At 33.2% G+C, this 13,420-nt stretch overlaps 1 protein-coding gene and 1 long non-coding RNA gene across 2 annotated transcripts; one reads left to right on the top strand and one right to left on the bottom strand.

Moving 5' to 3' along the window:
- Window positions 1–4,068: 4,068 nt before the first annotated feature.
- Window positions 4,069–8,990, top strand: LOC114419096. Its single transcript, XM_028384698.1, has 7 exons — window positions 4,069–4,220; window positions 4,319–4,408; window positions 5,794–6,608; window positions 6,689–6,815; window positions 6,922–7,203; window positions 7,287–7,391; window positions 8,219–8,990. The coding sequence occupies exons 3-7, from the start codon at window positions 5,818–5,820 to the stop codon at window positions 8,849–8,851; spliced, it is 1,938 nt and encodes a 645-aa protein (XP_028240499.1). The 5' UTR covers window positions 4,069–4,220; window positions 4,319–4,408; window positions 5,794–5,817; the 3' UTR covers window positions 8,852–8,990.
- Window positions 8,991–11,248: 2,258 nt separating this feature from the next.
- Window positions 11,249–12,788, bottom strand: LOC114417788. Its single transcript, XR_003667920.1, has 2 exons — window positions 12,754–12,788; window positions 11,249–11,448 (listed from the first exon to the last, which is right to left on the bottom strand). It is a non-coding gene; the product is annotated as an uncharacterized LOC114417788 (long non-coding RNA).
- Between the last annotated feature and the right edge of the window lie 632 nt (window positions 12,789–13,420).

Here is a 13,420-nt window from a genome sequence, read left to right as displayed (position 1 = left end):
TGTTTAATATGCTTTTATGTTTATGGTTTAATCTATTTGTATTAGTAAATTTTCATACATATATTAAAATCACTTGTGAGTCCATTAAATATTGTAACTCAATAAAGGGTTATGCTAGAGCAAATTTAGTAGTGCAACTATAACTAACCTAAGTTGCTTTTTTGGTTATACACGCCCACAAGTTGCTTTAAGTCTTTTTTTGTTTATGTGGATTCTATTGCGACGCATAATTTTTGTGTTTTATATAGCTTAAGTAATCTCTACAAAACCATTAAATAAGTTCCATATAATATATTATATTTTAATTCTTATTTTATTTTACTTTAAATTAAATTCTAACTTCATATATTTTTATTTTGAAACAATAAAAAAAAAAAACAAAACAGCATAGTATATTATAAATATATAAATTTATTTATATTATTTTTTATGAAATAATTTTTTCAATTATTGATTTTGTCATTTAATTAAATTTTATTCTAATTAGATAAATTTCATAATACGTACTTATAAAAAAAACAAGAAGATAAAATAAATTAAACTTCTCCCATGAGTTAAAACTAAATTATGCATAAGTTAAAATCAACTTTTAGAGGAGTTGAACAAGAGAGTTTTTGCAAATAAGTTTATGCATAAACTAGTTTTAATTTATGAGAAAGGTTTAATTAACTTTAGATTAAATTAATTTACAAATTCTTGAACTATTTGATAATATGTAATTAGCTAGATTGGTGAACTATTTTTTCCCATTAAATTCTTAAATTTGTCTTTATTTTTTAATTAGGACTCTGAACTATTTTTTTTAATTGAATCGTGGACTTCTGTGAAAGTTTTTAGAGAAGTTGATTGTTGACATAGTATCTCTATGATCAAGTAATCAAGAGTTTGATTCTTGCTGCTCCCATTCTTCTGATAAAAAAGTTGAACATGAACATGATTTAGAGCAGGTATGTGCATTTGTCCATGCTTCAAGCCCAAATGGGTCTTGTACAAGGGAGAATGTTAGAAGGCAGTTGCAATTTACACTTTTCCCATTTACTAATACACTCCTTTTTCTGATTTTATAATTTTTTAACACAAAATATCCCGATTCCAGAAAATAATCAAAAGAGAAATAAGGTTCCTTCAATCACAAAGACTCACTCTCTTACTCAACTTGTTTCAATCATTGTGCTTCTAGAACAAGATCTTGATTTTGATTATTATGGGAATAGTAGTCAAAATGAGAGCAGAGACAATCATGGTAGGCATTATTTCTTTATTTGGGACTTTTTTGTTTATATAAGAGATAAGATATTTTCTTATTTGGATTTTTGAATTGTAAGCTAGTGAGTGATTGGTGAGCTTGAACTTAAATATAAGTTTACTGAGGATGCTTTCGTGAATAGGTAGGGAAATTGCAAATCGCAATAATGGGAGTGTGCATAAAACGAAGGTAGAGGTAAATTTGTTGAATAGGAGGTGGTCTCAAAACCGTTACAAGGAGAGAGCAATTTTAATGGGACATACTGACATGACGGAGGAGTGTCATTTGTGGAACAAGGGCATTTTAGGGGGAAATTGTAAGAAATAAAAAGGAGAGTGTATTAGTAAATGGGAGGAATGTAAATTGCAACTGCCGTTTTAGATATATAAAACCGTCCATGTGTTATTGTTCTAACTTCTAAGTGATAACAGATCAAAGAAAGACAAAAGTTGGGAAATTGGATTTTATTAGCACAGACCCAATGCGAGTGCTGGTATATACAAGTTGGAATTGATCTAAGAAAACACCTAGACATCTTTTAGACATAGAGTCTCTTTCCCCTTTGGGTAAATTCTAGCATAAAAAAATAAGAACAAAATAAAATAAATTTCTCCACAAATTAAAATGAGTTATTTATTAATTAATTATTAACTAATTTGTAGCTCAACTTCTTGAGAAGATATTTACAAATTAACTAATAATTAATTAATAAATAACTCATTTTAACTTATAGAAAAAATCATTTTCTTTTTCTCTTACTTTTTTCTTAGAAGTGTTTTAGAAGATTACATCTAAATAAATCCATGACACTCCAAATCAAAAGACTTTAACTTGTTGAACAAGAGAATGTGAACTATTATAATTTTCTTGATATTTTTTTTCATTCTTATGAATAAAAAAAATAACAGGTCATGTATATACTTTTCACTTTTTTTCACCCAAGTACCATTTAGAAAAATAGTTCCACTCTTTTTTTCAAGTGAAATATTCTCCCAATATTTATTTTTTGAAATATCTAATTAATGAGCATAGTATAAATCTACAAGGACAAATCTAGAAGGGGGTGAGGAGGGGCTCGAGTCCCCTCTCTTGGAACTTTTTTTCTATACACACATATATTTTTAAGTTAATTAGTATAAAATTTATTTTATATGTTGTTATGATAATAATGATTAATGTTAATTAATATAAAATTGTGTAAAATTATTTGTGTTTGTTATTTTATCACAATTATTAAAGTGATAACTAATATATAATTTTGTAAAACTAATTATGTGTGTATTGTTATCATAATAACAATTAAGATTATTATCATGTAAAAAAATTCAATTTTATGTGTAAATATATTATTTTTAAAAAATTATTATTTATTAAAAATTAGATATTTAAACAATTATAAAGGAAGAAAAATAAAATTTCAACCCTCTTTGTAACATTTCTGGATTAGTCACTTTCTGCAATATGTATCAAAAGAACTTTATTTACCAAAAAACAACTTTAACTGTGGTGAACGGAATGTAATTAGTAGTTAGATAAAAATAGTAGTTACAGTATAGTTGATTCTCAAGATTCTGCTAACATTTCTGGATTAGTCACTTTCTGCAACTATGTATCAAAAGAACTTTATTTACCAAAAAACAACTTTAACTGTGGTGAAAGGAATGTAGTTAGTAGTTAGATAAAAATAGTAGTTACAGTATAGTTGATTCTCAAGATTCTGCTAAAGCCAAGAATATGACTGTACAAAATTGAAGTCAGGTTCAACTCGGCTTTTCTACCTTGGCTCCCAGGATTAGCTTCCAATAAAATTGACTGAGTATAAATAGCTACTAGAGTACCAGTGTATTTGAATAACACCAAAGAATCAATTATAAAATTATAGTAATACCGTAAAAAAGTAAAAATAACTATTTATTGTTTTACTTTTACCATGAAAAATCAATTGATTATTTCTCATAAAAAATCTTATCCAAACTCACTAGTAGTACTATAATTTGGCAGAACCCTCTCTAAATTTGGCTAATAATTAAACTCCAACATGCATATACAAGCAGTTGCCTAGTCCTCTTGTGATCTCAGCATTTGGTAGTAATAGATAACAGGAGTTGAACACGAGTTGAACATGCTGAGATTAATGCAAACCACTACACCATGATTCATTGTCTTACATTTAAGGTCTTTTTATGCTGAGGCGTGAGAGTGAATGGAAAATAGGTAAAATGGGACCAAATTCAATATATTTTAATGGGTTAATTTGGACTCTTAAGACTTTAGTACCCAGATATTTAAAATTGTAATACGAGGACTCCAAACTTACATTTTGCCAGTTTTTCTTGAATAATGAAACAAGGAAATTGACAATGAGTTGACATTAATTCTGGAATATCTGCTTCTACTCCATTGTGCATTTTCCAACAGCAACACCCATACAATTCTTAAGTTGAAACTTCACCGTTGCCTTAATGCCTTTGTTTCATTGACTTTTGACTCCAAGGATTCCTGATGAATCATTAATGCTGGAAATTTACCTGCATAAACTACAAGAACTGAATATTCAATTGACACAATCGCATTAATTATGCTACCTTTGTAATTTTTAGGCAAAAGAAATAAGTTAATAAACAAAGAATCCATTAGCCAACCCTATGCAACTTATGGATCAGCAATCAATTTTTTCACTTATCATAAATTTCCAAGATTAAAAGCTGAAAAAAAAAATGAGTTAAGCGGTCCTTTTCTATTTACTGTTTTTTTTTAATAAAAAAATTACAAGTAGTTCTTATAAAATTTCCTATGCCTGGTCTATTTATTGATTTTTTTTATTTTATTTTTAAAGTTGGCACACCTGCGAATTTTCCCGGGATCTCGTTAACACAGATAAAAAAAGTGACTTGTTGAGTTTTGAATAATGAATTAGGGCATTTTAGCGTGTTTCGGATTACGCTACACACTTCCTACTCCAACCTCAAATCCAGTAAGTTGTATATATTTTTCTTTCGTTTCGTGTTTTATTATACTCTGTTTTTGTTTTCGCCCTTTTCTCTTTATCGCATAATTCCCCCTTTTTTTCAGTTACCTACACTAACTCTCAGCTTTGAACCCTGAACTCCGTCGCCTTCAACCGCCGTTTTCCGCCGCTTCAACCTTCTCCGCCCACTTCAGGTACCTATATGTGTGATTTAGGGTTTTATTCGAAGTTCATTTTCTGTATTTTTTACTTGAAGGACATAAATCTTGTTCATTTCGTGCATTTGAAAATATTCAGATTACTTATGCGAAGCTATTAGGATTCTCAGATTCGTATTTCAGATTCTTAAATTATTTAGTTGTTAATTTAGTTTACATAACTAACGAAGGGAGAGACATCGTTTATGCCCTGACAGGCATATACTTCTGGATTTTAGTGCCGATTAGGACTGCTATTAGGGTTTCTATGTGGTGACTTGGTGTCTTGTTCGTGTGTTTTGAAAATGTCCTCTTGTGTGTTTTGTATCAGAATCATTGTGTCCTGTAGAAAAGGTAGTACTCTAATTACTTTGTTTAAATTAATTTTTTCATTGATTGAATTCTGCAGTTGGTGATTCTTATATGCATTTTCAATTTTCTAGGTTCCTGATTTGAGGCCAGAGTAGTATTGTATTCGTTTGTGTGGAGTGTAGTGTAAGGTCCATTTTTGAAGTAGGGAAATTAGAACATGCCATACTTTAAGGTCATTTGCAAGTTCATGCTTCTATAGCAGCACTGCAGCAGCTTGTTGTTCAACAGTTTAAACTTAATATACAGAATTTTTTTGTACTCTACCTCTTAACCATATCCTTGGAAACTACCAACCAAATATGCCCACTGCCAGTGCGGTGAACATAAAGTTGACAATAGTACTTCATTGATATTATCCACTCTATCTGAATCAGTTTTCCTCTGTGCCACTGGATGAGTCCTCCCCAAAAGTGTCTCTTTGGTTTTGTTTGGTCTTGAACCTAAGTTTCGGTGTGATTTGTTTGACTCTGTTGTTTAAGCTGGGAATTCAAAGTTCAAGATCTTATATCATGTTGTGATCCAATATTAACTTACAAAACCTCTTCTATTTGTCTGTGCATGGTGATGTTGGTTGGGTTTTCTCTGCCTTTTCACGTGCATTTTTTTGTAATTGTATTAACTATTTTACGTGATTGCCTGACTGGTCTCTCAAGATTCTTAAATCATTATTTATTAAACTTATGGTTTGAAGGAAAACCAAATATGGATGTTACAGACTGAATCTAGCTTTAAGGTATAATCCATCTTTATGATGTTTACTACATTAAGTTATATTTATTTAGGTTGCTGCATTATTGCTTTTATCACAATAGGGGTGGGGGGGAGGTGGACTCTAAAAAAAATTCACTATGGTGATACTGGCATTTTGCATTTTAAGAGTTTAAAATGAATGTGTTCCAAATGTATCTATTTTTAAGTTTTGATTGATGGATTAAATTGGAACATTATTTTTTTTTATTGTTTGACTCTTACTTTTAGATTTCTAACATTTGAACTAAATACTTATACAGTAATTTTTGGAGCTGCATTGAAAAATGGAAAAGCCTACACACCGAACATGGATGTATAATAGGCTTCTTCCTGGTCAAAAGGGTTATACAACAGAATTTTTGAAAGGTGTCAAGGATTTTATTGATTTTGCTTGTCAGCAACCAAAGTATTTGAATGAAGGTGTAATAAGATGTCCTTGTAAGTTATGTAAAAATGCAAAGCATTTAACCCCAGAAGAAGTAAATGTTCACATTATTAAAAAAGGGTTTACACCCAGATATTGGTTTTGGACATCCCATGGAGAGAAACTTCCTCATATTAATAATGATGTTGAAGTGCATTCAGTGTCACCAAGGTGTAAAAATACATCAGAGTTGTCTGCTGCTGTTACAATGTTAAACATGTCACAGGCTTGCTTCAATGACCGACCTCGAACCCGATCTCAAACTCGACCTCGAACTCAATTCACTCAATCTCAACCTCCACCTCAACTCACTCAATCTCAACCTCAAACCCGCCCTCGAACCCGATCTCGACCTACTCAACCTTCACCTCAATTTCAATCTCATACCACCCAATCCACTCAATCTCAACCTCGACCTACTCAACCTTCACCTCAATCTCAATCTCATACCACCCAATCTACTCAATCTCAACCTCGACCTCCTCCTCTACCTCAATCACAATCTCATACCACCCAATCTCAACATATCCCCACTCAAGTCCTACGTATGGAAGAATATCCAATGGCCAATAAAGCCCCATCTTCTTCATCTAGTCATGTTAGTGAAGGCAATAACATGAACAAAATCATGATACTCCCAGAGGGGGATGGGTGAGTCATTTATTTTCTTAGCATATGATATGAATTTCTATTATTTAATTTATAATTATTCATCATTTTTTTTTGCATAGTTTTGATCAACATAAGTTGGTAATTGGGACAATTGCTTCAATCATACGTACTAACTTGGAGGAGGCAAAACCATCATGGAAGAAGTTATCTATAGGTCAAAGGGATTCATGGTTTAATATATTTGAAGTAATCAAATTTGAATGTTTGATTAAAAATATTCAATTTTTATATTATTTTTAAAAATGTGTGTAATGTAATAATTTTTTTCCCATTTTGGTCAAAACCAATGTAGTCAAAGTTTACATGGCCACCTCAGTATAAGGACATGGTGCGGCGCAACTTTGAGAAAAGGGGTTCAGCTAAAATGACTCAATTAATGCAAGATGTTCGAAAAAATTTAAATCAAAAACCAACTTGGATGGAAGATGATGTGTGGGCACAATTGCAGGCACATTGGGAATCCTCAAGTTTCAAAAATAAATCTGAAATAAATAAAAGAAATCGTAAGTCTATGGATGGTGCGTCTCTTCACACTGGTGGATCAATTCCTCATCGTTTGCATTGGAAGAGAATGGTATCATTCATTTACTATTATATTTTAGTGTTAGCTAAGTTTTAAGTTTATGATATTTAAGTTTATTTCAACATTTATTACAGAAGGAGGAAAAAGGCACAGATCCATCATTGGCTGAGTTTTATTTTCGTACTCATCGAAGAAAAAAGGATCAAAGTTGGGTGGGTCCTCATGCAGAATCTGCTTATGTAAGTTTTATACTAATGAATGCATTTGAGACTTATTTTATGTTTATTTTAATTATAATCTCAACTAATATACTGCAAATATTGGCCTATGTCAATGTTGTAATTTGTCGTTGTTGTTTAGAAATTAAATGTTTGCCCGAGTAAGGTGCACCAACCAAAAGAATAATAATAATAAATTGAGTACATGATGAGTATTATTAAAATAGAATTTATTACTCTCTAGTCTCTATATCTATAGTCATGTCTTTAGGATTTGGTTTTCACAATTAAAAAAATTGAATTTAAGATATCTTAGAAATTTTCTCTTGGTATTTTACATTAATTAGTTTTTTTGGCATTTGATTCTAATGCACATGCAGTGTTTCTATTGCCATGCTAAAACCTTTGACAATTATATGAGCACGCTTAATATGTTTATCTTATTTCGTGTATGTTATTTATGGTTGAGGTCCCCACGCCAAACTGAGTATGCCACTATGCCAGCAATTAGCTTAGGTCTTAGAATAATATATAGCATTGGTACAAAGTGATATAACTTCTTTTATGGTACATTTCATTGTGTGCTTCTTGAAGGGATAAATTAACCTTTTATTACTTTAAGCCAATGGCACATTTGGGTATGATTAGTCTGATGGGATACTTGCAGCGCTCCATTTGTCGTACTACTCAAACATCCTGACTCGCGATACAATTAAAAATAGTTGTATTTGCCTTTTTTTTTTCAAATTTATAATACTTGCTTGTTGCTATAAACCTCTAGTATGATGTCAATATTTGGTCTGAAAAGATGGTATTTTACTCAAGCTAGTATGTTACTTGTTATGCAGGATAAATTTGAACAGAGGAAGACTGAGTTATCTTCTAAGAGTTCAAAATTTACTTCGGGGGAAGGTGGAACTGATAGTCAAGCTGATAGTCAACCATCTATGAATCATATGCCATCAGACTTTGATATTTGGGCAGATTCGGTTGGAAAGAAAAAAGGGAGGATCTTTGGCCTTGGATCCATAGCCAAAACATTATTTACATCCTCAAGTCAACCAACGAAACTTTCTGCAAATTCAGAGGAGGTTGATGCTTTAAGAAATCAAATTCAGGAATTAAATGAATCACTACAAAGACAAGAACAAGAGCAACAAAAGACGAGACAAGAGTTGACTCAGACCAAAAATCAAGGATCCACAAGCATTGCATCCTCAAGTCAACCAATGAAGCTTTCTGCAAATCCAGAGGAAATTGATGCTCTAAGAAATCAGATTAATGCATTGAATGAATCACTACAAAGACATGTGCAAGAGAAACTAGAGATGAAGCAGGAGTTGACTCAGACCAAAGAACAAGTAATAGCTTTAATGCAACACTTTGGATTTGTTGGTTCTTTGCGTCCATCTTCATCACCTCAACACAATAGTGTAAATGACGATGACTATAGTGACACTATTAGTGATCATATTGATTAGAGTTGTATTTGATATCTTGCTACATTCTTTTAAAAAGGTGTGTTGAGGATGATAGTGACACTATTAGTGATCATATTGAATGTGATTGTATTCTTGCTACATTCTTTTAAAAAGGTGTTGCCTTAACATATTCTCTTTAGTTGGTTGTTATTATTTCTTTATTTGTTTTGAAAGAGATATTCCCTTAAGATTTTCTATTTGGTTAAGTTCTTCAGTTTTTCTTTCATTATGATGCATGGCATGGTCTGCTTAGCGCCATAGTTATCTTCTTTAGCTTGTTGCTGGATCATGTAGGAATTTTTACTTATTCCTCTAACTTCTTTCTTTTATCTGTTTATTGGCATCTGTAAAAAAAGATCTTTGTTTATTGGCGTATGATATATGTTATTTGATTGGCGTATGATATATGTTATTAGAGTCATTTTTTTCTGTTGCCAAAATTGAGTATTCGAATTAGACCTTTTTTCTCTGTGCAGAGAGGGCGCCTGCAGTTGCTACCAAATTCACGTTCCTAATTCAACATCTTCTTCTTTACGTTTTTGGGTTTTTTATTTTTACAAATATCTTTGAAGGAAACAAGTTTATATTGTACATCTTAACAAGATTTTGACAAGATATGTAACGGAAATTTGTTCTTGTTAAGGGATCTTAGTAAGATTTTATCAAAGTACACAATACTAACTTGATTTTGTTACGTATGTTTACAAAATCTTGCCAAGATGTAAAATAGAAGCAAATTTTCCTCGTGTATCTTGACAAATTATTTCCAAGACATACTACAATCCCACGAATACATTTTTCTCCCTTTTGTGTTGCATTAGAGCAGTCTTTTTATCAAATGTAGACTGCACTCTTTATCACAATACCACTAACTTAACTTCAATAGGATTTCTTTCCTTTCAAATACCATTGTCCAACACTCATTCCAATCTAAATTTTCTCATTCATTCAAATCAAGTGATTGAGCACAAATGATTAATGTGCTAAAGTTAAGGGAAATTGTTTGGGTATTGTCTGAGTTTGATCATTGATAGAAATAATTTTTTGTCAGATTTTACTTCTTATATCAGATAAGTATTCTGTCAGGACAAGAAGATACTTGATGCAATATAGCCTATGAAACTGAGTACCCTCTCGATCATATACCCACATATTTCATACAACATGTCTCAGCCTTCAACATATACAAGTGATGAATACCATTCGGCAAGGATTACTGTCAATAAACCCGCTTAAGGGTAATTACTTGGTTACAAGTATCTAAGCAAGATTAAGAAGCGTATTACCTAACTGGTAATCAGAACATGCATGCCCATAGACCCAAGGCTCAGTAAGGTAAGTATATAAAGGGAAAAGCCCCCAGGTAGGTGGACTGATTCACTCTTGAGTATTCACTAGATATCATCAACAAATCTGAGCTAAATCCTTACTTCGTTACTTGAGCATTAGAGTGCCTTTTGCAGATACTCCCCCTTGCTCTTTAGGACTTGTACGCACTAGAGACATTGACAAGTTGCTATCAGAGAGACCCATCGGCACAGTAGGAGACCCTTTGAATAAAGGTAAATGTCTGGACCATTTGTGACAAGAACATTTTGGCACACACCGTGGGGTCGAGTAAGATATATCTTGATCCTAAGATATTATGGCGATAACGAGAACTGGAACGAACACAATAGCAATGAAGCAACTGACTGATCAATAGAACAAAGAGATTCATGTTGAGGACCATACCGACTTGTCTTCGATAGAGCGTTACAAGCTCAGGTCTCAGAAATGCACAGGCATCACACCAAAGTTGTTGCCTTTCAGTGTGAGAATGCCCATATATGTGAAGCTCAGGTCATGGAAGCATGAGGCTAACCCACTTGAAGGATGAGAAGTTACAATTGGCTTACCCAGAGCCACCGATTTAAGTGTACATCTAGAGGACGATAAAAGAATGCTATATGGTCAGCCTAAGGTTACACCTTCATGCAAGGATGGAAGCCCCAAAACTCATTCACTATGTGGTGGTTAAGACGAGAACCAAAGAGGTGAAGAAACTAGAACTCGATTTGAGAACTAACGATGACAACCAGGTAAAACCGGTAGAGGAGACATCCACTTTCCTGCTCGAACCTAAGAAGGATAAGTCACTTAGTTAGGAAACCAACTCTCTAATGATGACCGCAGACGAATACAATGGGTTATCAAAGAGCACACTGACTTATTTGCATTGCCCACGACAAACATGCTTGGTTTCAATCCAATCTTTCATCGTCATAAGTTAGCTATATGTAAAGATGCAAAGCCTGTTGTGACACCCTCTACCCCTCACATATATACTAATAAGGAATAAAAAAAAATTCAAATATTAATTAAAAGTATTTTTAAAACATTTTTTTTAAACAAGTCTTTCAAAGGGGAAAAAGGCTCACATTCATTTTCTTCTACATCATATTCAAACTTGTCCAAATAAATAATAAAGTATTCTCGACTCAACAAGGTCTTCATACAATTAATCTAGAACATATATCCTAATGTCACATCCTATCAGAGCGTTGTGTTCTCGTGTCCTCTAGCATGAGGTTCTTCATAGTCATCCACCTATTCATCTGCTCCCCCGAACACAAAGTTCAAGATCAACACAGGATCCAAACACAAACAGCAAACCGGGAGTGAGTTATCACATTGCTAACTACTAGAGAGAAACAACACAACATATAGTAGCCAAATACAATTTACTTAGCATATCTCACATTATTTCATCACTTTGTCATTCATCAATCACACTTTTCATCCATCAATTACACCTTTCAATCATCAATCACTATACACAGAAATCACACACTCCGATCAAGACATAATAACACATCAATTTCATAATAAACAATTAGCAAGCGTATGTGACAATTATGCTAAGACTCAAGCCTATATGCAATGTGGTACCATGTCAGTGAAAAACCACCCTGGGGCGCTTAGGAGTACATAACAAGACACACCACACAATGGGTTTGTCAGGTCACTCTCACTAAGTAAGATCATAGGGAGACCAGTCAGGGTCACGATGTTTTGCGAGAATGCTCCAACCATATGAGATCAGCATAGGCTTAAAGGAGCACTCAAACCCAGTGACCCCCAAGGCCTACACTCCGAAGAGTCCGTCAGGGCCTCTCCCTCCTGATTCAGGTCCAACCCCTAAAATAATTTTTGCATGCAGACACTGCTCATGAATTATACAATACCCACGACCTTACACTCGTGTTTTAAACACGTTCAACACAATCGCACTATGATTTAACACTAGCTCCTAAATAGGAAACCTACATTTTCTCTTTAACACTACGCATCAACGCTTTTCTCAAGATAACACTGGTCGGGTTATTGTACAATTCATAGCTTACAACACAAGTAATTTCACATCAAGTGTTAACTACACACTTATCCACAACTAGAACTCATTCACAATTTCACTTCTCATATTGTGACAATCCACCATCACATGTTTACACGTATCTCACAAATTAACACATGTTCAACTTTACACTTATACTCAATCTCAATAACAATATTATAATCTCAAAGCAACATATTCTTCTACAATTCATCACATACTCACAATTTGAATCATCATTTCATATCCTCAATATAACAATTTATATAAAACACTATCACAACATTAGGACTAAAACCCCTTAACTAATATTACACAATTATATCAAAATCATAGGTCGAAATATACAAATATCAAGAGCACAATTTATCAAGCAATTTTCATTAGGACATCAATATTTTATTTATAATCATAAAGGAAAAATTGCAATTTAATAAACATCTCAAAATAAAACCCCAATTTAATCCTCTAAGGATCCCTACACATGTTCTCACTAATCCCCAACTGTGAATAACTCATCCCTTACCTCTAAGCGGGCTCACGTGTCTTCAGCCAGCGATAACAACATCTCTAGCGGTTCCCGGAAATTCTTTCAATTATTCAACCGACTGCTCCGATAGAATTCCCAAACGTCAGAGAGACGGAGAAGAGATTGAAACCTCCACTTGTGCTGTCTTCATGCGATTCCTTTTTCTCCCTCCACGAATATTATCTCGCAAATCCCAACGGTGAAAGCGTGAGGAATTGAATTCTGAACAATATATCCAAATTTCACAATAATCCAACGGTTAACAAAACCGGGATCATAGTTTTACCAAGACAGCTCTGGGTTTCTGCGGGAAAGAAAAATGCTACAATGCGAAGGGTGTTTCTCTCAGTTCAGACATGATATCGAAATTCCCAACGGTGAGAATGCTCGGAATTGTGTTGCGAACATGATACTCAAATTTCACGACGATCCAACGGTGAACGGGTTCGAGATCGTCGTTTTTCTGAGACTGGTTTGATGGGCTGCGGGAAAAAGAAAGGGTTTTGAGAAGAGAAGGGGAAAAACGAAAATGAGGCCAAAAAGAAGGCAGCTGACTTAACATAACTATTTATACCTAGGGTACTCAGCCTATTATTTGCTCTATATTTATTTTTATTTTTTTAAAAAAAAGCTTTTTAAATTTATTTACGAAAAATTGGGATGT

The sequence above is a fragment of the Glycine soja genome, chromosome 7, assembly GCF_004193775.1.
Source record: "Glycine soja cultivar W05 chromosome 7, ASM419377v2, whole genome shotgun sequence".
Taxonomy (NCBI): Eukaryota; Viridiplantae; Streptophyta; class Magnoliopsida; order Fabales; family Fabaceae; genus Glycine; species Glycine soja.
Note: the sequence above shows the minus strand (reverse complement) of the source record. Positions and strands in the feature narration are given on the sequence as shown.